The sequence below is a fragment of the Myotis davidii genome, unplaced genomic scaffold (assembly GCF_000327345.1).
Source record: "Myotis davidii unplaced genomic scaffold, ASM32734v1 scaffold238, whole genome shotgun sequence".
Lineage (NCBI taxonomy): Eukaryota > Metazoa > Chordata > Mammalia > Chiroptera > Vespertilionidae > Myotis > Myotis davidii.
In genome coordinates this window covers 1454924-1479561 of record NW_006293779.1, presented here as the reverse complement: position 1 = coordinate 1479561, position 24638 = coordinate 1454924, and the positions used below count along the sequence as shown (strand labels likewise).

General features: G+C 38.9%; 1 protein-coding gene across 1 annotated transcript in view; it reads left to right on the top strand.

The window, feature by feature from the left end:
* The first annotated feature begins 2214 nt into the window (after positions 1–2214).
* TTC27 (tetratricopeptide repeat domain 27) overlaps positions 2215–24638 on the top strand; it is a 91941-nt gene continuing 69517 nt past the window's right edge. Inside the window, exons 1-6 of the mRNA XM_015566419.1 lie at positions 2215–2505; positions 3645–3822; positions 5684–5813; positions 8580–8720; positions 14617–14719; positions 23587–23751. Coding sequence (XP_015421905.1) covers positions 2418–2505; positions 3645–3822; positions 5684–5813; positions 8580–8720; positions 14617–14719; positions 23587–23751 — 805 coding nt within the window. The 5' untranslated portion in view covers positions 2215–2417. The remainder of the gene's footprint in view (positions 2506–3644; positions 3823–5683; positions 5814–8579; positions 8721–14616; positions 14720–23586; positions 23752–24638) is intronic.

Here is a 24638-nt window from a genome sequence, read left to right as displayed (position 1 = left end):
GTATGTCTTATTTCTAAAAACAGTTTGCTGTGTGTGAAATACTTGGACACAAAAAATTGGACATTTTCAAGACCTAAGCATGGGAAAGGAAAGGATATTTTTGTAAGACCAATTATCACAAAAGAAAAGCAAAGGTGATTTTTGACAGTATTTATAGAAAATAAAGTACATGGGAACCCTGAATCTGGAGCTTACTAGAAGAAGACATATTCTGAACATGAGTTGCTCTCTGAAAGAAGGGGAACTACAAGGTACAGAGCTCCTTAAGCATGGATGAAGGAGGGACAAACAGTATGTGACCAGGAAATCAAGGGTTTTGAAACACAGTATGGAGTTTTTGTTACGTCTGGTGGGTGGTGAACTCCAAGAATGACAAAATAGAGTCCATTTATAAAAAGTCATTTACCACAGACATGATAGCTAAAATCTCAGTATAAAATTATCAGCAATAAAAGGTAAAAGAACAGTCATCAATCCTTTAGTCTTCGTTGCTGTTTGGTCTGACAGGGTCCCATCAGGGTGGAGAATAAAAGTTGCTGTTAAATGTATTTTCCTCCAATTTTGGATTTTCATCATTAAAATAAGCTTCGGTCATTTTCTCCACTCTATACCATTACTCCTCAGAATACTGTTTTACAAAAAGGAAAGTAACAGTACCAGTACTATAAGGCCCAATTCATGTACATAGGTTCCTGTAGGTGAGAGTTGAATGACATGAAAATACAATGTCAGTGCAATACGGTAAGTTCTCTGATGGTGTTAGTTACAGGTACTGTTGTGAGCACAGACGAGGGACACCTACCTCAGGTAAATCACTAAGGTGATATGGTCAGAAAACACTTCCTGAAGAAACATATCCAGAGTCTTGAGGGGTGAAAATAAAGAAATTAGCCAGGGAGAAAGAAGTTCCAGAGACGAGAGATCAAAAGGAGAGCTCGAGTTAATGGGACCACGTTAGATACTATTGGACTTTAAAAATATGTATATTTTTATTGATTTCAGAAAGGAAGGGAGAGGGAGAGAGATGGAAACATCAGTGATGAGAGAATCATTGATCAGCTGCCTCTTGCACGTCCAGCACTAGGGATGGAGTCTGCAACCTCTAGGTCAGGGCTCAACCACTGAACCATGATAGTGGGGATGGGGTTGAGGGGGATAAATTTTTTACTTTTTTACAATTTCTTTTATTATTTTAAATTCCTTTATTAAGGTTTTACATATGTGTCCTTATCCCCCCATTACCCACCCCCACCCCACTCATGCCCTCAACCCCCTGGTTGAGGCTTAAATGCATGCATACAAGTCCTTTGGTTGATCTCTCCCCCTTACCCCCACCCTCCCCTTCCTTCCCTCTGAGGTTTGATGGTCTGATCGATGCCATGCCCTTGACCAGAATCGAACCTGGGACCTTTCAGTCCACAGGCCGATGCTCTATCCACTAAGCCAAACCGGGGGAGTTCCATTTTTAGTTTTTTGAGGAAACTCCATCTTTGTTACTAATGTTTCTTTGTTACCACCCCATAACAAAGAAACAGAATTTCCGGAGGATGAGGCTCGGAAATCAGGATTTTAAAAAGATTCCCAGGTGATTCTAATGTGCAGCCAAGGTTGAGCACCACTGACCTAGAGCACTACTGTGAAGAATAAAGGCGCCCTGCGCTCAGCGGCAGGCACAAAGGCTGGCAGGTTTCTGCAACATGCAGTCTACCCTCCAAAAACTTACCTGCATCAGCGCGGGCCAGATGTCCCCATTTGGGCATAATTTATGTAGTGGCAACGTCAGCACCGAATGCTTTCCTTACACTTAATTCATTAAAAGAATATAAAGACTTTTTCTCTGTGGCCGGGGTTCTTAACCTGGGGTTTAGGGACTCCACAGGGTCTCTCACTTCCACAGACGGTACCCAACTGCTGGTAGTAAAGGCCCACGTGCCTTTTGCGGAAAGAACTACGCCTTTCATCAGGTAGTGAGGAGGGTTCAGACCCAAGCAGGTTTGGGAATTAAAGCGGTAGACCTTCCAACGACGGGGGGTTGGACTGGAACGCCACCGAGGACTCCACGCCTCCCACGACGCCTGCAGCCGGCGGCAGCCGCCCCTCGGGGCGGGGCTGAGGTCGGCCGCGCCCTCCAATCCCGGCCATTCCCCGCTCGGGGCGGGGCACCTCCACTGGGCATGCTCAGTATCGGGGCCTTTGGGTTGGTTTTCTAGGCGGAAGCTGGTGCAGGGTCCGTTTTCCCAGGAAGCGCCGCGCTGCTGTTATGGCCGCCTCCCTGGGCCATTATCAGCACATGGGCTTCCACAAGAACTGTCGCCACTAGACTTCGGCGTCTCTGGACCTTCCTCTTTTCACTTTAGTGTGTGACTTCCGTGTGACCGTTGTGGGGCCCGGTTTTGGCTGGGGCGACGTCCGGGGTGATGTGGACCCCGGAGCTGGCAGTTTTGAGGGGCTTCCCCACTGAGGCTGAGCGGCAGCAATGGAAGCAGGAGGGAGTCGCCGGCTCAGGTGAGCGAGGCGCACGTGCCAGGGGCTCGGCCAGCGTCGGACTGTGAGGAGAAGGGGTGGCAGTGGCTGGGTTCTGATCCCTCCTTGTTTGATTTCATTTTTCTACCAAAACCTTGCTGATTTCTTAAGGCTCTGGGTTGTTGCATACTTGACATGGTGGGCGTGTCCTCAGCCTCCGTGCTTGTCTTCCCCCCAAACTTCTCACCGCCCAGGTTCAGAAATGATAACAATGGCAACATCAGCTACTTTTCTGACATTTATGTAGTCGTTTGGCCTTTTTTTTTTTTTGCTTGTTTGTTTTCTTTTTTTCCTAGTTGTTTGATCTTTATAATAGACACGAAAGGTAGATGCTACTTTAAATTTGCGGATGAAGGCATTTAACTACTGATTGGTTAAGTAATGTATTCAAGGTTGCTCAGCTCGTAAGCGGAAAAGCTGTGATTCTTCTGAGCAATGCACATTTAACCGAGAGTTAAAGCATTAAAAGGCACATATACTTGTGGGATATAGGCACATCTGATTGTGGTATTTAGGCTGGACCCAGAAGAGAAATAACATTTATGACAGTATATAAGTGGTGTGCGTGTGTGTACACACAAAATAGGTGCCTCAGGATAGGTAGTTTGTGAAGTCTTGTCTGGAACAGTTTTGTGGGAGGAAGTCTGACTTGAGCTGATTTTTGATTAAAGGATAAGACTGACAGGTGGAGAAGAGCTGAGCAGGAGAGATCACAAGCGTAAGAGTATGGAGGCAGGAATGTGCATGAAAACTAGAGGAGCAATGAGTGAACCAGGTTTTTTTCAGGGAGTGTAGGGGAGAGGGGTGTAGGGGGAGCCAGGCTGTGAAATGTCTTAGAACTCTGACTATGGAAACTTTTCCATTGTTAGTAGGAATTTTTTTGAATTCCCAGAAGGGTGAGAGTACTTATTAATGAGGAATGTTATTCCTGGGTCTAACTTCTACTTTGCTACTCATTGTATAGATGAGCTGCTAATTATAGGAGAAGTAATGTACAGCAAGCATTCTAAATATATACTCTTTTGCATACTAAAATGGTAGATTTACATGATAGTATTATCCTTTACAGTATGAAAAAAAATTGTTCTTTTGGATTATTGATCTAATTTTTTATATTACAGAGAGTGGATCGTTCCTACAATTGCTGCTAGAAGGGAATTATGAGGCCATATTCTTAAATTCATTGACTCAAAATATTTTTAATTCAACAAAGATAACTGAAGAAAAGATTGACAGCTACCTAGAGAAGCAGATATTAACGTTCCTTGATTTCTCACCAGATTTGGACAAAACCCAAAGGTAGAATTTTATTTGAAGTTTTCATAGAGAATGAGCATCTTAATACATTGAATAGAGCTTTGACAGTGGAAGACACTGATTTTGGCAGTTATTGAAAAACCCAGCTTTACATTCATTCAGGGCTCATACTGTACCAAATAATCAGTGTAAGAGCTTCTGTCCAGGGGACCATTAGAATGAAAAAGTAAAGTGGTGTAGGATATAAGGGTTTTGTATATGAAATTGGCATGTAATTGGATGGTAACTGCTAACTCACTGAGCTTCCAAATGCTTAGGTCTGATAGTTTTTACCTATAAGCAAGACTTCAGACCTTATTTCCTTTTCACTTGAAAGCATATCTTGTTCATCTTGTTATTTCTAGATTGCTGAGTGATACTTAATAACTTTTTATTATGTTTTAGACTGTTAACTTTCCAGAGATCAGAAAGCTTAATGCATTTATCGTGGAACCCTTGTTTTACCTTCTTCCACTGAAGTTGATATAATTTTATAGGATTAAGTATAATAGTTACACAGCAGTGAAACCTAAATTTTACTGTTGTAAATTTGTTAATATACTTCTTTATTTTCTTGGCATCCACATCAAGTTTTAATTTTCTTTAATATGCATACAATTTTGTTTTACCATTATTTCTAGGCAATGGCTTTGTTTTTTCTTCAACAGACTACTGTACTAAATGTTGAAGTTGTGAATAAGACATAATTTGTATCCATAAGGGAGTTCACAAAAGAATGTAACTGTAGGCATTTTATTTTATTTTAAAGATTAATATCACTCCTTTTCATTTTTATGGTTTACATTCCTGAAATGGCCATCCTGATTCTTATTTTGCTGTCTGAAGTATGTGCCAGTATCATAGAAACTGGCTTTGCGGTGCACATTAACACACACACACACACATACGTTGATCACTGGGAGAGCAGAATTCCAGCTTGTCATGTAGAGCTGAGAAGAAAGATTTCAGTTGCCTCATTTTGAAGAATTTGAAATTAAACTGTATTTGGGGTTGGCCTTGGGGATTTAGATTTTTGGTTGTGACGGCTGTAGTAAGGCTTTAAGATCTTTCTACACACCTGTTTTCCCCAAGTTTCCTAACTTCTAACGAAGCAGGCTCTTTGGTCACATGTTTTCTCTAGTGCTGCTCTTTTTAAAAAAATACATATTTTTAGCCCTAACCGGTTTGGCTCAGTGGATAGAGCATCGGCCTGCGGACAGAAAGGTCCCAGGTTTGATTCCGGTCAAGGGCATATACCTTGGTTGCGGACACATCCCCAGTAGGAGGTGTGCAGGAGGCAGCTGATTGATGTTTCTCTCTGATGTTTCTAACTCTCTATCCCTCTCCCTTCCTCTCTGTAAAAGGTCAATAAAATATATTTAAAAACTCTCTATCCCTTTTCCTTCCTCTCTGTAAAAAATCAATCAAATATATTTTTTAATAATACATATTTTTATTGATTTCATCTTTTAATTATTCATCTTTAAATAATATTTTACATATTTTTACTTATAAAAAAATATACTTTTATTGATTTTAGAGAGAACCAGAAAGGGAGAGAGTGATAGAAACGTCAATAATGAGAGAATCATTGATTGGCATGCCTCTTGCATGCCCCCCACTGGGGATCGAGCTCACAACCCCGGGCATGTGCCCTGATTGGGAATCAAACCGTGACCTCCTGGTTCATAGGTTGATGCTCAACCACTGAGCCATGCTGCCAGGCCAGAAATTTTTTTTTAATACTCTCAGATAATCTCATATATTGGTTGATATCTTACATTTTACGAAATAAAACTGAAATGAAATAGTATGTTGGTGGTTATACAGTGGTTCACATTTATTTCTCTATTCTTATATGCAGACAACAACTGATATTCCTAATTGGTGTGAGCAGTTTGCACCTCTTTGTTCAGAGTAACTGGACGGGGCCTGTGGTTGATTTCCATCCTCAGGACTTCTTGCCGTCTGTTTTGTTCCAGCAATTCAGTGAGGTATGCTTCTTGGAAACATCATCTGTAGTTATTATCGTGTGATCTATTCTTCAGGGACTGATCTTTAGAAACTGGAGTTCTCAATTAGTAAGAATGAAACATGATTTTATAGCTTGTACAAAACCTGCCAAGAATGCTTGTTCCTCAATCAGATTTTTGACATATTTCCAGAAGTGTCATTGCCAGTCTCAAACTCCTCTTCAGATGTCCCCATTTTCTGGGGCTCTGTGAGCTGCTCTTTTTTTAAAGCACAGGCAGTGGTACCAGTTGCTCATATATATAGGTGCATATGTTACCACAGTTAAATAACGGTCTTTTCTGGCAAAGCAGCAGATCTGGAAATCTGTTGCAGGTAAGTTTTGCTGCAACGCTTAGGAATGGTTCCCAGGGGTGAGTTCCTTTATCTTACAGATACTATCTTAAGTGCCTGGCACAGAGGCCTCCCTGTTGATATTATTATTATTCGTACATGAAGACCATGTTATTGACTTGCATCAGTAGATCATCAGTAGAGCTTGCAGTTTGAATTCCTCAGGCATTTTTGAGCACATATGCCTAGGGCTTGGTGAATATGACACGCTCCCCAAAGAAGTGTGGTAACTTTGATTTATCCAGCCACCTCAGAGATCTTGAACATAGTGATTAACCACTCAGCCTTGGCACCCAAAACTTATGCAGTGAAAGGGGCCTGTGTACTGTTACCCGGTGTCTCAGAATTAGAAATAGCAAATGAAAGGAATGGAGTTACTGAGATAAATGTTAGTAATTTGGTGGTGAAGTGGTACAAAAGCAGTGGAGAGGAGGTACAAAAGCAGCCATAATCTGAAAGCCACTATAATTAGTTGTGTGTATATAGGTTTCAAATGTACAATTCTATAATATATCATCTGTATATTGCATTGTGTGTTTACCACCCAAAGTCGAGTCTCTTTCTGTCACTGTGTATCTGACCCCCTTTTTACCCTTTTCTACACTCTCCCACCTCCCATTCCCTCTGGTAACCACATACTGTTATTTGTGGCATGGGTTTTTGTGTGTTTGTCTTGTTTGTTCATTTGTTGCTTTTAATTTTATAGATCTTATTTTGCTAAGTGAAGTAAGTCATATAGAAAAAGTCAAGAGCCATATGATTTCAATCATATGTGGGATATAAAGCTGATTCATCTTTCTTAGCTCTTGTAATGCACAAATATTTGTGAATATACTTTGTGGTCATGGAGTCTAGTCACCAAAGCCAGATGAAATTCCCCTGCCTCTAATTTACGGCCTTGTGACAGTGTGAAGGCTGGGAGTGATCCTGGTCCTGAACTTGAGGCCTTCCTAATGCCTCCCACGGCCCTGACCTTGCTGAGTGGCAGGAAGAGGTAGAGAGATCCCTGGGGAGGCAGCATGTGGTGGGAAAAACATTGGTTTGGGAGTTGGAAAACTTGGAATATATACTCTTTATTCAGACCCTAAGTTCTGTGTGATTTGGGGCTTCACTTAACTTTTTGGATCTGTTGCCTCACTTCTAAAATTGAGGCAGTTGGAAATAACTTCGAAATAGTTACTTAATTATTGAATTAAAAAAAAAATTCCTTCTGTCCTTAGTGGAGTTAACAGTAAGCTTTATGTGTGGTTTGGTGCGAGTCATTCATGTTGTTTTTATTCCTCTATTATACTTCTCAGTATAATTATCATAAGAATTCTATGAGGTATGGTTTCTATTATTTCATTTTAAAATTGATGAAACTGAGGCTTCCGTTAAAAAATTTATCTGTCTACATACTGACAAAGGACACCATCCTGTGTCTCTTGAGATTTGAGCCCATATTCCTAATAGTTAAGCATCCCTGCAGTCTGTTTTGTGGAAGCTGTCACAATTGTGCAGTTCACATTTTAAAAACATTTAGGAAATCAGTGCAGTCAAGGGGGGAGTTTTCACAGGCATCCCTTTTTTGCAGCTTTTTAAAAACAATACTTTCTTTCTTTCTTTCTTTCTTTCTTTCTTTCTTTCTTTCTTTCTTTCTTTCTTTCTTTCTTTCTTCTTTCTTCTTCTTCTTCTTCTTCTTCTTCTTCTTCTTCTTCTTCTTCTTCTCTTTTTTTAAAGAAAAGACATCTATGTTGTTTATTTTTCTCCTTCCTCCGTCCTTCCTTCCTTCCTTCCTTCCTTCCTTCCTTCCTTCCTTCCTTCCTCCCTCCCTCCCTCCCTCCCTTTCTTCCTTTTTTCCTTCCTTCCTTCCTTCCTTCCTTCCTTCCTTCCTTCCTTCCTTCTTTTCTTTCTTTTTCTTTCTTTTTTTGCAGCTTTCTGTTCTCTGTTCCTTGGTTGTGTGCCTGCTCAGCACTTGCTATGTAAGACCTTGTTGGCTTGATAGAAATTTTGGAGCAGTCGTGCTTTGTAATGACATTTTCCAGCTAATGAAGCATATGTGAAATGTGTTTACAATTCTTTAACTAGGGATGCTTTTTATTGAGATGACATTTTGTCGTAAGTAAATCTATAAAGTCATGATGCCTCTTCAGTATTAGTATTGTCTTGAGCTCCCTGTTCCTCTGAAGCACAGCAGATGGCTGGCTCCTTGTCAGGGCCGGCTGGATCTGTAGATCCCTCAGGGCGTTTATGATGTTATGATTCTGCCCAGCACCAGTTACTGTGTAATAGATTAATGTCTTTGCTTCAGAACTGGAGTAGCTGGAAAATATGTGTAATTACAAGACATAAAGATTAATGATATTTTGTTAAATTCTATCTTCTTAGATTACAATTTTTTTATTTTTATTTTTTAGGTGAAAAAACTGGATGCAGTTGTTCTGAGTCTGCTCATTCTTGATGGTGAATCAATCTACAGCCTGACCTCAAAGCCTATACTGCTGTTATTAGCACGCATTATCCTAGTGAATGTAAGACATAAACTGACAGCACTTCAGGTAAGGGAAGACAAGGAGCCAGGAGCTTCATACCCAGGTGTGACTTTTATGCTGATTAGCATCAGACTTTAGGTGTGATGTTGACGACATCTTAACATATTTACTGTCTAAGTTGCCTTGTAGGTATTTTATTTTAAAACCTGATGAACATAAGCAAAAGCTTTCTCCCCTCATGATTTTCATCTAGTATAAAATGAGATTATTTTGAATCTCTTTAATAGGATTGTAAGTATGTGTGTATGTAACATGTATGCATGTATATAAATGTTCATTCTCTGAATCTGAAATATAGGTTTAAAAACATCCTTCATGGTCTTTTATGAATTTCATGTAAAATAATGAGCAGTAGGCAGAGTTTAGCACTGTCGATCTCAGAGGATCTCGGTTACTGTTTTCTGGCTCATCTCCAGCCTTGTTTCATTATTTGGGTAGGGTTTAGTAGAGCATTTGTTGAGAATCTGGCATGGTTTCCTTAAGTCATGTGTAAATTAGTGAGACGAAGCACTAAGACTCAGAAGGCTAAATAGGCAGTAGTAGGAGGCGACAAAATCACAAGAAATACAAAGAAAGTCTTTGGAGGTTTAGAGGAGGTGTCACCTGTGCTTTGTGCAGGCTGTTTTAACTCCTGGAGCCTCTATAACTATTCAGCTTTGCATTGTGGTGTGCAAACAGCTGGACACTGTGTGAACGAATGGGTGTGACTGTGTTGTACCAATAAAGCTTTATTTATGTCCACTAAATTTTTAATTTTAGCCTCAGCAGTTGGCTCAGTTGATTGGAGTGTTGTTCTGTACACCAAAGGTTGTAGGTTTGATTTCCAGTCAGGGCACATACCTAGGTTGTGGTTTCCATCACCAGTTGGGGTGTGTACAGGAGACGACTGAACAGTGTTTCTCTCTCTTTCTTCCTCTCTCTCTTTTGTTTTTCTCTCTCTCTTTCTCTTTCTCCTACCGTCTCTCTAAAAAAAAAATCAATAAACATAAACTTGGGTGAGGATTAAAATAATTAATTTTATATAAAAAAAATCAATAAACATAAACTTGGGTGAGGATTAAAATAATTAATTTTATATATTTTCACATGTTACAATATGTTATCCTTCTTTTGTATTTTGGAATGATTTAAAAATGTAAAGCTGTTCTGACTCCTTGGGCTGTATAAATGCTGGTGGTGGGCTGCTTTCGGCCCGTGGGCTACATCTTGCTTACTCCTGTTCTGATTGCTGCAGCATGGGGACTCAGACCCTGTATTGCCAATAGTAAACCTAAGTTTTATGTGAAGTCTCCCAATTTCTAAGTGTTGGCTGAAAAATGTTAAGAAACACAATGTTTCTATGGCAAAATGTAGATTTGGTTTGTACTGTATGAGGGCTTGCTTTCATGAGCACTTAAGTTTTAGAGAAGAGGCAAGAAGGGAAGTGATAGCTCTATCTACAAGTCTCATGAGAGCCAAAGATTTATTTGGAATCAGTTGCTCTGGAAGGGTTTCTAATTGATGTGTTTCAACGTGTCTTCCAGATATAAGGTCTTATCATTGTTTTCTTAGCGACATTAGTTTGAATTAAAAAATGTTTCCCTAGTTGATCTGAGTTAAATGGTCCTATAGACCAGCGGTCGCCAACCTTTCGGACCTCACGGACCACCAGTGATCCGTGGACCACTGGTTGGTGACTGTTGCATAGACTAACTGGTATGTACTTGGCTTTGAAGAAAGTATCAACAAGGATGAGGCTACCAGATGGCAGAATTTTCTTTCTAGTGAGACTAATGATCATTAACGAGTGGGACAATTTTAAGTTTTGTTGGTGGAAAACTTTCATCAGCAAGTTTGTTAAGCATCACTTGAATAAAGATGCATGTACTATGAGCAACTAGCAGAACAAGTTAAGATGTGATCATACTTGGTAGGGTTGGAGAGACAAGTTACCTGAATTTCTTGGCATGTGCTTAACTTTGACTTCAGCTTTTAACCCTGTTTTCTTGTTGTACATTGCTATGCAAAACAAAGATCATTCTGTGCTGAAACCTGGCCTTTCAATTGAAACATTCGAGTTTTTTTCTCTTTGGGTCTTGAATGCATTACTCTCTAAATGATGATGTTAAAAGTGACTTTAATAAATGAAGGTAAAATGATTACAAAGCACAACGTACTTATCCAAGTTAATTTTAATCTTTTGAATTAATTTTGAATAAGTTGGCTCTTAGGAAATGTATCAAATTGTGTATTGCAGTATTATTTTTGTGGAACTGTGAAAGATGATTTTCCCCTGCCCTCTAACTTGTGAAATATTACATAATACTAGTAATATGTAAATATGGAGTGAAAAGAGTCCTGGCTTTGAAATCACACCAGTTTGTCTGGCTCAGCCACTTAACAACTGTGTAACCTTATGCTAGTTAGTTTCTCTGAATTCCAGTCCCTTGTTGATAGCCTGCTTTCTAGGAGGTTATTGACTAGTGTGACTTCTCCATCAGAACATTCTGTAGTAAGCCCTGTAATCAGGAGGCAGGATCTAGAAACCATCTAAAGCAAGGCTTCAAATTCTCTTATTTATGAATGACTCAAAAGTTCTATTAAGCAATTCTTGGCAAATAGAAAAAGGCACTTTTATTTTCTAGTAGAACATAAGCTATGCTTTATTTGTTTTGCAACCCCGCTTCTATATAAAGATTTTGGGTTAAGAATTAGTTTTATAGATCTGATTTAAAAAAATATGTATATATGTTTTATTTATTTCAGAGAGGAAGAAAGAGCGAGCGAGAGAGAGAGAAACATCAATGTCTCATTGAGATTCTGGCCTGCAACCAGGGCATGTGCCTGACTGGGAATCAAACCGTGAATTTTTGGTTGATAGGTCAGTGCTCAACTACTGAGCCACACACCAGCTGGGCCAGATCTGATTTTTTAGAGTTTAGCATCTTACATTGTATGTTTTCTTACAAAGGCAATCTCTTTGGATCTATCTAAATTCCCATATGTAGAAAAGGAAAGACTCTGCTGCCAAACCTGACTCACTTATTGCTGACAGAGGATAAGGAACAGATAATTGATGTGTACACTGACTTCATTAGCTTTACTGATAGGAACAGAATGAGGCAACACCCAGTGAATTACATTAACAATGATGTGAAACTTCTTTCTATTAGATAATTCTATCTTTCCTTACATGGAAGGAGGAAACCACATTAATAATTATGTCATAGAGTCAAAACTCATTTGTCATTGTGTCATTGTTGCAGCTGTTGTGGTGTACAGCAGTTTAGAAGGGGAACCAGGCAGTTTTCCCTCTTAATCAAATGCAGAAGTTAAGTTCAAGTAAAACTTGGTAATTAAGCATGACCTCCCATTAGTAGCTATTGCTTTTTTATAAAAAGTAAAATTAATTTCTCAACAGCCTTACACAATATAATTCAAAATAAGTTTTAATTTAGGTTATCTAGTGCAGGGGTGGGCAAACTTTTTGACTCGAGGGCAACAATGGGTTCTTTAACTGGACCGGAGGGCCGGAACAAAAGCATGGATGGAGTGTTTGTGTGAACTCATATAAATTCAAAGTAAACATCATTACATAAAAGGGTATGGTCTTTTTTTTTTTTTTTTAGTTATATTCATTTCAAACGGGCCGGATCCGGCCCGCGGGCTGTAGTTTGCCCACGGCTGATCTAGTGCATGATGTTTAATACTTTAATTAATATGTATGTATATATATATATATGCCTACGTGACCATTATGACCAGTTGACCAACTGACCGGTCGACTGGTCACTATGACATGCACTGACCACCAGGGGGCAGACGCTCAATGCAGGAGCTGCCCCCTGGTGGTCAGTGCACTCCCACGGCTGGCCAACCTCCCGCAGTCCCTCACCTGGGCTCACCGGCCCCAATTGGCCCTGATTGCTGGCCAGGCCGAGGGACCTGTGACCCATGCATGAATTTGTGCACTGGGCCTCTAGTGCGTCTATAAAAATTGGAACTTGTACACACATGCACATTTAGAGGAAGATGTAGAAGAATATGAGCCTTTTTCATGGATTTTTCTGAGAAAGAATGATGGCATTGGGGCAGCAGAAGAGAGAGATTCACTCTTCACTGTGTTAGCTTATGTGACCCAACTTGTTGTTTGTTGTTTTTCTTTTTCTTTCTTTTTTTTAAAATATATTTTATTGATTTTTTACAGAGAGGAAGGGAGAGAGATAGAGAGTTAGAAACATTGATGAGAGAGAAACATCGATCAGCTGCCTCCTGCACATCTCCCACTGGGGATGTGCCCGCAACCCAGGCACATGCCCTTGACCGGATTCGAACCTGGGACTCTTCAGTCCGCAGGCCGACGCTCTATCCACTGAGCAAACCAGTTTCGGCTTCTTTTTCTTTTTTTAAATAAAGATGTATTGATAAGTAAGAACAAGCATCAGAGAAGAGAGAAAAAAAACACTGTGTTCTTAGCCTGTGAATTAGTCAAGACAATGTATAAAGTGCAGTCTTTACCCTCAAAAAATGTATGGATTAGGTAGAGTTGTACAATTGAAAAACAAGAGCTGTCCAATGTGGTCTAACTTCTAGGAGCAGTGTAGAAGCCCAGAGTGCATCACACTAGTGGGACAGGGCTTCATGGGAGAGGTTTCACAGACGTGTGGGAGGGAACGTCCTGGTTTTGGACAATACCTGAATGAATCCAGTGTATTTCTTACTTGGTAGTTTGTGCAAAACACATTGCTTTGGGGAAGATACAGAGATGAGTAAGACATGATTTCTCATCTTGTTGGGTAAATGGTGGACAACACCAAAAGCTAGGGGTGACATACAGGATCACAGTGGAGTGTGCTTGAAAAGGGAGGTACAAGTATATGCTGGGAGTGTAAATGAAGGAAAATGACCACCCCATACCCCCTGGAGGTTCTTCTTTTTTTTTTTTAATATATATTTTATTGACTTTTTACAGAGAGGAAGGGAGAGGAATAGAGAGATAGAAACATCGATGAGAGAGAAACATCGATCAGCTGCCTCTCGCACACCTCCTACTGGGGATGTGCCCGCAACCAAGGTACATACCCTTGACCAGAATTGAACCTGGGACCCTTGAGTCTGCAGGCTGATGCTCTATCCACTGAGCCAAACTGGTTAGGGCTCTTTTTTTTTTTTTTAAATAATATGTTTTTATTGATTTTAGAGAGAGAGCAAGGGAGAAGGAGAGAGAGATAGAAACATCGATCGGCTGCCTCCTGCAAGCTCCCTAACTGGGGCCTGCAACCCGGGCATGTGCCCTGATTGGGAATCGAACCAATGACCTCTTGCTGTATGGGACCATGCTCAATCCACTGAGCCATATGGCCAAGCTCCCCCCTAGGACAGCGGTTCTCAACCTGTGGGTCGTGACACCTTTGGTGGTCGAATGACCCTTTCACAGGGTTCGCCTAAGACCATCCTGCATATCAGATATTTACATTACGATTCATAACAGTAGCAACATTACAGTTAGGAAGTAGCAATGAAAATAATTTTATGGTTGGGTCACAACATGAGGAAGTGTAGTTAAAGGGCCAGAAGGTTGAGAACCACTGCCTTCGGAGGTTTTTGTGGGAGGCCTCCTGGAACTGTTGGTGCTGACAGAAAACAGTGTGGTTGCAGCAGACATTTTAGTGTGGGATATGGTGAGTTTGAAATGGTGTGGACTAAAAAGAACAGGCTTTGAGAGAACAGAGGAGAGGGATGTTCTTGTGGAAGATGTAGAAGCGGATTTGAGTATTATTACTGAAGACATAGCAGTGGATTGGGAAGCTTATTGAGTAAGGTCAATTCCACAAATGTAAAAAAAATTCATTTCAATTAATGTAAAAGATATTTTGTGAACGGTCCCTTTATTTCAACATACGTGGTGCTTTTTTCTCTCTAGAGCTTGCCTTGGTGGACTTTGAGGTGTGTGAATGTTCACCAGCAGTTGCTTGAGGAACGTTCACCTCAGCTTTTTGCTCTTGCCGAAGGTTGTATTGATCAAGGTATGTAGCAGGTTTTTATTGGATGTGGGCATGTAACTCCATTTTTAACTTCTTGGCTGAGACATTCCTTTTTAGCTTATCCTTTGATAGGTAATAGTGACTTTATTGGAGGTTGTTTCTTTTTTTTTCTGGAGGTGGAATATTAAATTATTAGGGTGTCAGATTATAGAACTTGTTTTATTTTTGCATTTTTTTTTTTAAAAAGGCAATTGTCATTTATGTTACCTACTTAGAAGGAATAATTTGTTCTATGCAAGTCACCATGATTTTATCATGAATTGCGTAAAGGTATTTTAATATTTTCCTCTGTTCTTTAACTTAAGAGGTCTTTTTGCAAGAGTAAAAACAAGCGTAAGCTTCCTTTATTAAAAAAATCCTTAACTCAAACTGGAGTAAATTGTGCCAACTTGCGTGCAGAATAGGAAATTATTTATCCTATTAAGTACATAAAGAAAAGCTTTCTTTTTTTAAAACTTTTGGTGGAAAATACTTTTTATTGAGGGTGACAGTGGATAGAGAGACATTTTTACATTTTGTTTCATTATTGTTTTCTTCTTTTAAAATTGATTTTTTGAAATTATTTTTTATTTTTCAATTACAGTTGACATATAATATTAATTTCAGGTGTACAACCCAGTGATTAGACAAAGGTCAATCAGATACACTAGATAGGACATTAATTTGTGCAGTAACAAATATAGTAAGCTAGGTGATCAGTTGAAACTAATTTCTCATTTTTATTTTGTTCTAGGACAGAAATACATAAGTATATGCTAATATTAGATAAAGTGAACCATCTATATATGACTCAATAAGGAAGATATTTGAATCTATGATACTATAGATTTTAATAATCTATAATAACTGATTCATTTATGCTGTTTATATTAGGACTTGGTTTATATTTTTCCAGGACTTTAGGTAATATAAGGCTATGGAACGAGCAAGGGCATTTTAGAATAAACTTTGTCTCTATTAAAAAGTATTTACCAGTATTCTGCCCTAAGCAGTTTGATTCAGTGGTTTGAGTGTTGGCCCTTGGATGAAGGGTTGCAGGTTTGATTCCAGTCAAGGGCATGTACCTCGGTTGCAGGCTCAATCCCGGCCCCTGGTCGGAGTGTGTGCAGGAGGCAACCAGTCGATGTGTCTCTCTCTGTCTCTCCCCCTCCTTTCTACTTTCTCTAAAAAAAAAATGGAAAAAGTATCCTTGGGTGAGGATTAAAATAAATAATAATAATAAAATAAATACACTTTTCTTTATGTTAAAAAAAGTATTTGTTCTGAGCTTCAACTTTGTATATTTAAAATTTTGTTATTCTGCCACTGGATTTACTTACTGTTACATGCAATAAACATTAGTATTTCAAGAAAAACAATTTTAAATATAGTATTAAATGCAATAAAAGTTAATAGTTCAAGAAAAAAGATTTTAAATATAATAATATTACCAAAACTGTATTAACATAGTATAGTACCATAGTACCACAAAAGTTGTAGGAAATATTAAAAATCTGCAAATAACAGGATTACTTCTATTATATTTTAAAATGTTTTTTTCTCTGGCTCTATTTTGGTTCATTAGTTTATGTTGTTCATTACATTCCACAAGTGAGTGAGATCATGTGGTAATTTATCTTTCTCCACCTGGCTTATTTCGCTTACATAATGCTCTCCAGGTCAGGCCGATGCTCTATCCACTGAGCCAAACGCGTCAGGGCAGTACCACAGTTTTTTAATCCACTTATCTGCTGATGGGCACTTAGGTGTTTCCAATCATAGCTATTGTAAATTGTGCTGCTATGAACATGGAGGTGCATATAATTCTTTCTGATTGGTGTTTCTGGTTTCTTGGGATATGTTCCCAGAAGTGGGATTACTGGGTCCAATGGGAGTTCCATTTTTAATTTTTTGAGGAAACTCCATACTGTTCTCCACAGTGGTCGCACCAGTCTGCATTCCCACCAGCAGTGCACAAGGGTTCCTTTTTCTCTGCATCCTCGCCAGCACTTGTCGTTTGTTGATTTGTTGATGACAGCTATTCTCTGCCACTGGATTTAAACCTGACATTTAGTAGCAGATTAGTTGATTTATTTATTTGAGAGAGAGGAACATATATTTGTTGTTCCACTTATGCATTCATTGATTGATTCTTTTTTTTAATTTGATTTTTAGAGAGAGAGAAACATCGATGTGAGAAACACCGATCCGTTGCTTCCCATAGCACCCCAAACCAGAGATCGAACCTGCAACCTGTGTATGTGCCCTGATTGGGAATCAGATCAGCAACCATTCGGTGCACAGGACAATGCTCAATCAACTGAACTACATAGCCAGGGCTGGTAGCTAACATTTTTTCCTTTCTGTTAATCCTCAACCAAGGATATTTTTCCACCGAGGCTATTTTTCCATCAGTTTTTAGAAAGAGCAGAAGGGAAGAAGGGAGAGAGAGAGAGAGAAAAGGAGGGAGGGAGGGAGAGAGAGGGAGAGGAACATTGATGTGAGAAACACATTGGTTATCTCCTGAACATGCTGTATCCACTGAGCCAAGCCGTCTAGGGGTCTATGTGTACTTTTTAGGGGGAACTCTTTCTATTAGTCCTCCATCTCAATTGCAGATTTGACCTAATTTAATTTCTGTATAAGAAATTTTTTAAATGTTAAATATAGAAGTATGAGAAAATTGATCCTATCCAGATACCATGTGGTACTTTGAATCATTTCATGGTGTTGCCTAGGTATGACATTCTCTTCAAAATGGAATATCAAGTGGGACTTGGAGAAAACTGAAACCTGATGCCTGTTTAGCAGATATGTCTTTTCCTCTTTCTGTTTTTAGTGAAATGAAAATGTGTAGACTATGTCTCCCCCCATTCATGTCTTTGCATATTTTTAAAGTAAGAGACACTCTGTAAACAAACTTTGTGCAAGCGAGAAATAAGAGTGTGTGTGTGTGTGTGTGTGCACAGGGGCGGGGGTTAAGCAGCTAGTTAATAAATTGGGTAAAGTTTTCAGGGATGAGCTGAATGTCATTGAAAGTAATGGGGGAAAAGTTGATTTTTTCCCATAGGTTATTGAAAACATTTGGAGGAGGATGGCATCAGGATTCAGCTCCTATTGAATTTTAAAAAAGGTAGTTACAGCCTACTGCATAGGATATTATACAGTTTCCTATCTTTTATTATACTTTCATGGAAAATTTGTAAATGAACAAAAACTAAGGTATCACTGGCAGTTTTTTTTTTAAAGGAAATGAAGTTTGGTGCAGATTTATTCTATATTATGTAAATCTACATTAATGGCTGTCTCTTTACCATATCTCTGGCTAATGTTCATAATGATAACTCTTTATTAAAAAAAGGACATACCTTCTTTATGTGCTATTTTTAAAGGCAGGAACCACAATGGTGTATTTTAGAGAGAATTCTAAGAGATAAAATTAAGTTTCTGAACAGAAAGGCTTAATAACTAAGATATTGGAAAATATGACTGTAACTGACTCATTCCCCAAGTGGTCTCAGTTCCTTTCTGTAGTGTATTGTAGCATATCATTTGCCCTGCCTTACAACTCAGAATTTTTTATGTTGCTATTCTAGGCTAATCAATGACATTTTTCATGTTATCTAGTCATAAATTGGTCTGTAGATAGTCTTAAACTACAACATTTCATAAACAACTTATTTAAAAAATGTTTTGTTCTGGGGTTTGACCCAAGTGTTAACCAAGCAGTCAGTTATAACTGAAATACTGTTCAGTGTCCAGGGAAAAAATATTATATTTGAAATGTTGCCCTTGAGGGATCATCAGAAAGTTGGAAGGATTTTTTTTCAGTCTGTGAAACAGAGCAAGTATATTATCAGCAACTGTGATCTTTATCTTTTGGTCCAAGAATGTTGCATCAGTACGATGTAGTGGAATAGAGTGCATCAGAGTGTCAGCTGGACTGATCCCGTCTATGAAGGAGTAAGTTGGAATCTTGAGGAGTTTGTCTCTCAGCACCATGTTAAGCACTCTTGGATGTCACACTCATGAAACCATGGTTCTCTAAAGACTGCTTAGGGATGCACAACCATTTATTGTAGGCTTTGATACTGAAAATGCATGAGCCATAATATTGCAGTTTAGCTGTTTGAAGATGAGCTCATGAAGAAGTCACTGTCTAAGAGAAAACAGGTTAAAATGCTTTGTTCAAGGGTTCTGTTGTGACATCCAAAGGCAGTTGTGTGACTCTAGGGTCAGATTGTTCCCACATTGAAAGAGTTCAAGAGATTAGTTTCTTGGTGACTGATATATGCGTTTACTTGTAAAATAATTTGATACTTTAGAATGAATGTTATTAATCATGCTAAATATGGTTATCCTATATAATAAAAGGCTAATATTCAAATTGACTGGACAGTAGACTGACTGATCACTATGACATGCACTGACCACCAGGGGGCAGATGCTCAATGCAGGAGCTCCCCCCTGGTGGTCAGTGCGCTCCCACAGGGGGAACACCACTCAGCCAGAAGCCAGGCTCATGGCTAGCTAGCGTAGCAGCAGTGGCAGGTGGCGGGAGCCTCTCCAGCCTCTGCGACAGCGCTAAGGATGTCTGACTACCATCAGTTGGACAACCCTCGAGGGCTCCCAGACTGCAAGAGGGCGCAGGCCCTGCTGAGAGACCTGCTCTCTCCCCTCACCCCCCCTCCAGTGAACAAATTTCATGCACCGGGCCTCTAGTCTAATTATAATTATCCATAGGGATTTCATTTTAACACAGCATTCACATTCTCTCATGAGAGCAGATTTTGATTTTAGCATATGTTTTAAATGTACTGGTTGAGGGTTTGATTTAGAAGATCATGAATATTCATTTTCATGTACTTACTGATTTGTTAAAACAATAAATGTACTTCTGTTGCATCAACATGTTCTTCTTTTTATTTAAACCTTGAGTCATCCAAAGCTCAAAACTTTGTGTTCACAGTTGATTCGTTGTTTTCCTTCATTCTGTATATCTAGCCAGTTCTTAAATCTTATCAGTTCTTCCCTAAGGATCCCCATATCCATCCTTCTTTTCTCTTTCTACAACTCTTATCCTAGTCCACTTCTGAAATCTTTCATTTGGAAAGGGCCTTTAGAGCAGCAGTTGCCAACCTTTCAGACCTCACAGACCACCATTGTCTGTGGACCACTGGTTGGCGACCGCTGCTTTAGAGATTATTTTGTCCAGTTAACTAACTCATTTACAAAGAATTGAGACTCAGAGAGACTGTCCAAGAACCAGAATTATGATCTGGAGTTTCTGATTCTAATTAGAGTTCTCCAGAATGGTCAGTAGGGCAGAATTCTAGTATCTAATAGTGATAGTGCAGTTAACATTTCTGTAGTACTTAGTCTATACCAAGCACTGTTCTAATCTTTAAATATATTAACTAATTTATCCTCAATAACTCTTACGAGATGATGCTAAAGAGTTGACATAGGGTAGTATGGGTGTGGTGGGTATAGTGTGCTTTTTTAAACAGTTTTAAAAGTATAATTAACCTATAATAAGTCTCATTTAAAGTATACAATTGATGACATTTTACATATGCATTCCCATGAAATTGACACAGTCGAGAAAATTAACAGAACATAGTGTTTTAAGATCTGGCTTTTAGTTGCTAATCTGTCATTGACTCCCTGTGTGACCTCAGGTAACTTATCTAACTTCCAAACCAAGGTTCTCTTCCATGTAAAAATGATCTTTGAATCTTTTCCAGACGGAAATATTTGATTCTTTGTAGGCCATCATTCCACCCATCCTAATGCTGTAATCTGTTGGAAAATTGTATCAAAAAAGTCATCTCCTCTTTCCAAGATGACTCTTGAGAGGGAGTCCACTCCATTTTTAGGATCAATAATTGCTACAAAGTTCTTCCTTTTATTAATTTAAAATATCTGCTTTTTTGCCACAATTGCTAGCTAGAGCTCCGGTCCAATATAGTGGCTACTAGCCACACGTGACTATTTAAAATAAAATGAAGTGAAATAAATGAATTAAAGACTTGAGTTCCTCAGTTTCACTAGCCACATTTCAAGTGCTCAGAGACCAGGTGGTGCTAATGGCTATCATTTTGGAGAGTGTAGCTATAAAATACGTCATCACCAATGACTTAGTGAACTGCACCGCTGTGGAGCAACGGAGATGGTGGGAATAGGTCTAGTCCTGCATGGCCAGCCCTCCAGTTACTTAAGGCCACTATCGTTATTACTTCATGTCTGAAAGATTGCACCTCCCCTGTAGGCTCTTTTTCGCCCTTTGTTCCTTGTCCATATACATCAGTACTGGATTGGTTTTCCTAGATAGCAATTTTATCATGCCATTTTTTTAATAGGAAAAATCTTCAATTATTCCCAGTTTTATTTGAGCCTTTCTGTTGCCTGCCATATTTGATATTTAGTAAAAATACATATGTATTTTTTTAATGCTTGCTGTGTTCCAGTCACTGTGCTAGGTGCTGGGGATGTCAGTGAACTCACTGGGATTGGTGCTAGAATATAGGAAGAAAAAGGCATAAAGAGGAAGGAATGAAGGAAAGGATGTGATTAGTCTAAACTTGAGAGATTAGCGAAGGCTTCACAAAGTGTTTGATGTTTAAACTGACTTTTTAAGAACCAGTGAGAATTTATTAGGTGGAGAAGTTGGACAAGGGTATACAGTATGTACAAAGAGACTTGGAGGGAGACTTGGAATGTCTGTGTTTGGGAATTGCAGGAGCAGATGTGAGGGGTTGTGTGTCAGGTTGAACTAGACCTTGGATGACTAGGACATTGGATTTCCATCTTGGTGGTGATAGCCATCAGAGGATTGCTAACTGTCTGCTCATCCCAAGCCTTTCCTCCTCCTCTCATCTCTCAAGGTCTCGCCGTCTCTCAAGACTTACCTCCCTCCCTGCCTCCCTCCCTCCCTCTCTCCCCTAGCTTCAAGGGTCCTTTTTTTTTTGCCTGGGTAACTCATTTCCTGAGCCCGTTCCTTCTACAGCTCACTTCTTCTACCTCTGTGTCTTTCTAAATAAACTTTCTCTTATAGTTTGAACAAAAAATTAACTTTGCAAGAGTTTCTGTGTTTGACTGTGTATCCTTCTCTTCTTAAACTGAAAGTCTTGTTCCTAACAACGATAACATAATTACTTGCTTTATTCTACATATTAAATGTTTTAATGGGGAAAGAATAGTCTTTTCAACAAATGGTGTTGGGGCTCCTGGGTAATTACATGCACAAGAATAAAATTGGACCCTTACCTTACATCATATACAAAAAGTTAAATCAAAATGGGTCAGATACCTGAATATAAGAGCTGAAACGATAAAACTTTCAGGAGAAAATATAGGGGTAAATCTTCATGATGTCAGATTTGGCAATGGGTTCTTAGATACCACATCAAAAGCTTGAGTAATGCCCTGGCTGGTTTGGCTCGGTGGATAGAGTGTTGACCTGTGAACTGGAGGATCCCGGGTCAAGGGCACGTGCCCGGGTTGTGGGCTCCATCCCCAGTAGGGGGCGGAGGAGGCAGCCAATCAATTATTCTTTCTCATCATTGACATTTCTATATCTCTCTCTCCTTCTCTGAAATCAATAAAAATATATTTTTAAAAAAGCTTGTGTAACAAAAGAAAAAAAATAATTTAGACTTTTTTTTAACTTTAAAGGGTGATGACTATAGACTTCTTTAAAATTAAAAAAAGCTTTTCTTTTGAATGATACGATCAAGAAAGTGAAAAGACAACTCACAGGATAGGAAGAAATATTTGCAAATGATATATCTGATAAGGGACTTATCTATAATACAGGGCGGGGAAGAGGTAATTTTACAGTTGTTTCTTCTGTTTCTTCTAGTTTAGGAACAGTCTGCTCTTTTTAGTAGGATCATCTCCATGCGTCAGGGAGAGCTCATGTACAGGTTAATCCACCCATAAGCTCTGTAAATTCTGCACCACATCTTGGGAGCTTTGTTCACTTGGATGTGCTCAATTACCAGAGAAGCTACATCCAAACCCTTAATTCAGCATTACTCTTTGCATTTTCAAGCGTGTGCAGCAAAAATTCAGCACTCTTTTTGGGTCACCATCCTATGTCCAGCCCCACTGTCTGGCCTGGGCACCCACCAGCTCCACCAGTGTAAGGACAGAATGGCATACATTGCTTCTGTAAAGGGACATCCTTCAGCTGTTTGGTGGCTTTTTGGATAGACATACCCTGAAGGAAGGCACTGGGCAGTTTCATCAGTGTTCTTAAAGTGAACACGAACATTTGAACCTCTTGATTTGCATGATTTTCTGGGGTTTTCTGGGTCAAATGAGTACTGGACCGTTTTCAGAGGTCACGTCAGGCTGCTTTTGGGAAGAGCTCTCCCTTTCTTTTAAGGGAGAAATTCTACACTCTTTACGAGGAAATTGTAAGCTGATCTCTTCATCAGACTTTTTGTATTGTTTAGCTCTTCATAGATTCATTTGTACTTTGTATCAACACCTTGTGTTGTCATATTTTTTTAATAGCAAGATGCAGACAAGCACTCTAAAACAAGAAGGAACAGGGTTATGAATCATGGTGCAGGCAAGCACTCTAAAACAAGAAAGAGCAGGCTATGAATCGTATCTTCTAGGATTGTTTGGAGTAAAGGAGGTAACGTTTGTAGTGTCTTTAGGTTTCTGCTTGGAACATACAAGTACTCAGCAAATTTTAGCTGTGAACTATTATATGAATTCCTTATCTTCCAGATTTAAAATTCTTTAAGAGCAGGGCTAATGTAATATATACTTCACATATTATGGACTCAACATTTTACTCATTAACATAATTTTATTCTCATCATAGTTTTTCATGTTTATCTTTTGTCTTGTAGTGATGAAGCTAGAACATCTGTTTGTAGATGATTCAGGTCGATATTTGGCTATTCAGTTCCATCTGGAATGTGCATATATATTTTTATATTATTATGAATATAAAAAAGCAAAAGATCAGTTCAGCATTGCTAAAGACATCAGCAAATTACAAATTGATTTGACAGGTAAGACTTATTTTTGTGGCTAATTGATTAATTTTTTTGATAAAACTAATATATACATTGGCAATTTGGCTATATTGTTTGGTTGTATTTGATTTTCTATGTCCTGTTCTTTGCTTTACAAAAATGGATTTTAAAGATTTTATTTTAAAAATTCATAGTTTTACAACAGACTTGAAATTATGTATATTTTTTATTCCTGAAGATGCCCATTTATTTCCTAATCTAGTTAGACACATGCTAGTAGTATAGAAGCCAGGCAGGACACAAAGGAAGTTTCAACTCCTCCCTCCTGATTCCCAAGTTTGGTTTGGCCTTCCTACATTGCCCTTCCTTGTAAATGCCCGTCTATGGTTTCTATCCTGCTTTTTTGGTATTCCTTAAGACCAAATTTTTGACTGTTGATTAGGTGTTTATTCAGTGCCTTACAACACTATCTGGCATAGAGTAGGCACTCAATAAACATTTGCTGAGTGAATAAGTAAATTACAGAATTTCTCCTAAAACCTCTGTGTTACTTCTGAATACCAAAAAAGAAACATTGGTTTCTTTTTATGTATCGCTCTGTCCCTAGTGTCTCACAATGTAATTGGCATTCAGTATTGAATACATTAATGATAGTCAGACATCATCACTCGACACACTATTTATACCTGTTGAACTTGGGCTCAGCATACCTGACAGTGACTCCCAATCTGTGAGTATTAAAATGATTGAACTTGTTATGTCCTCCGTAGGCTGGGTCTAGATTATCTCTAAGGTCCATTCTTAGCCTCCAAACTCTGTATTTCTTATTGAGCTACATAACAAAATCCTTCATGTATATTATGAGTTAAATATGACTTTGTGGCCTGTCTAGGATCCTAGCCATCTTTTATCACTGTTTGTGT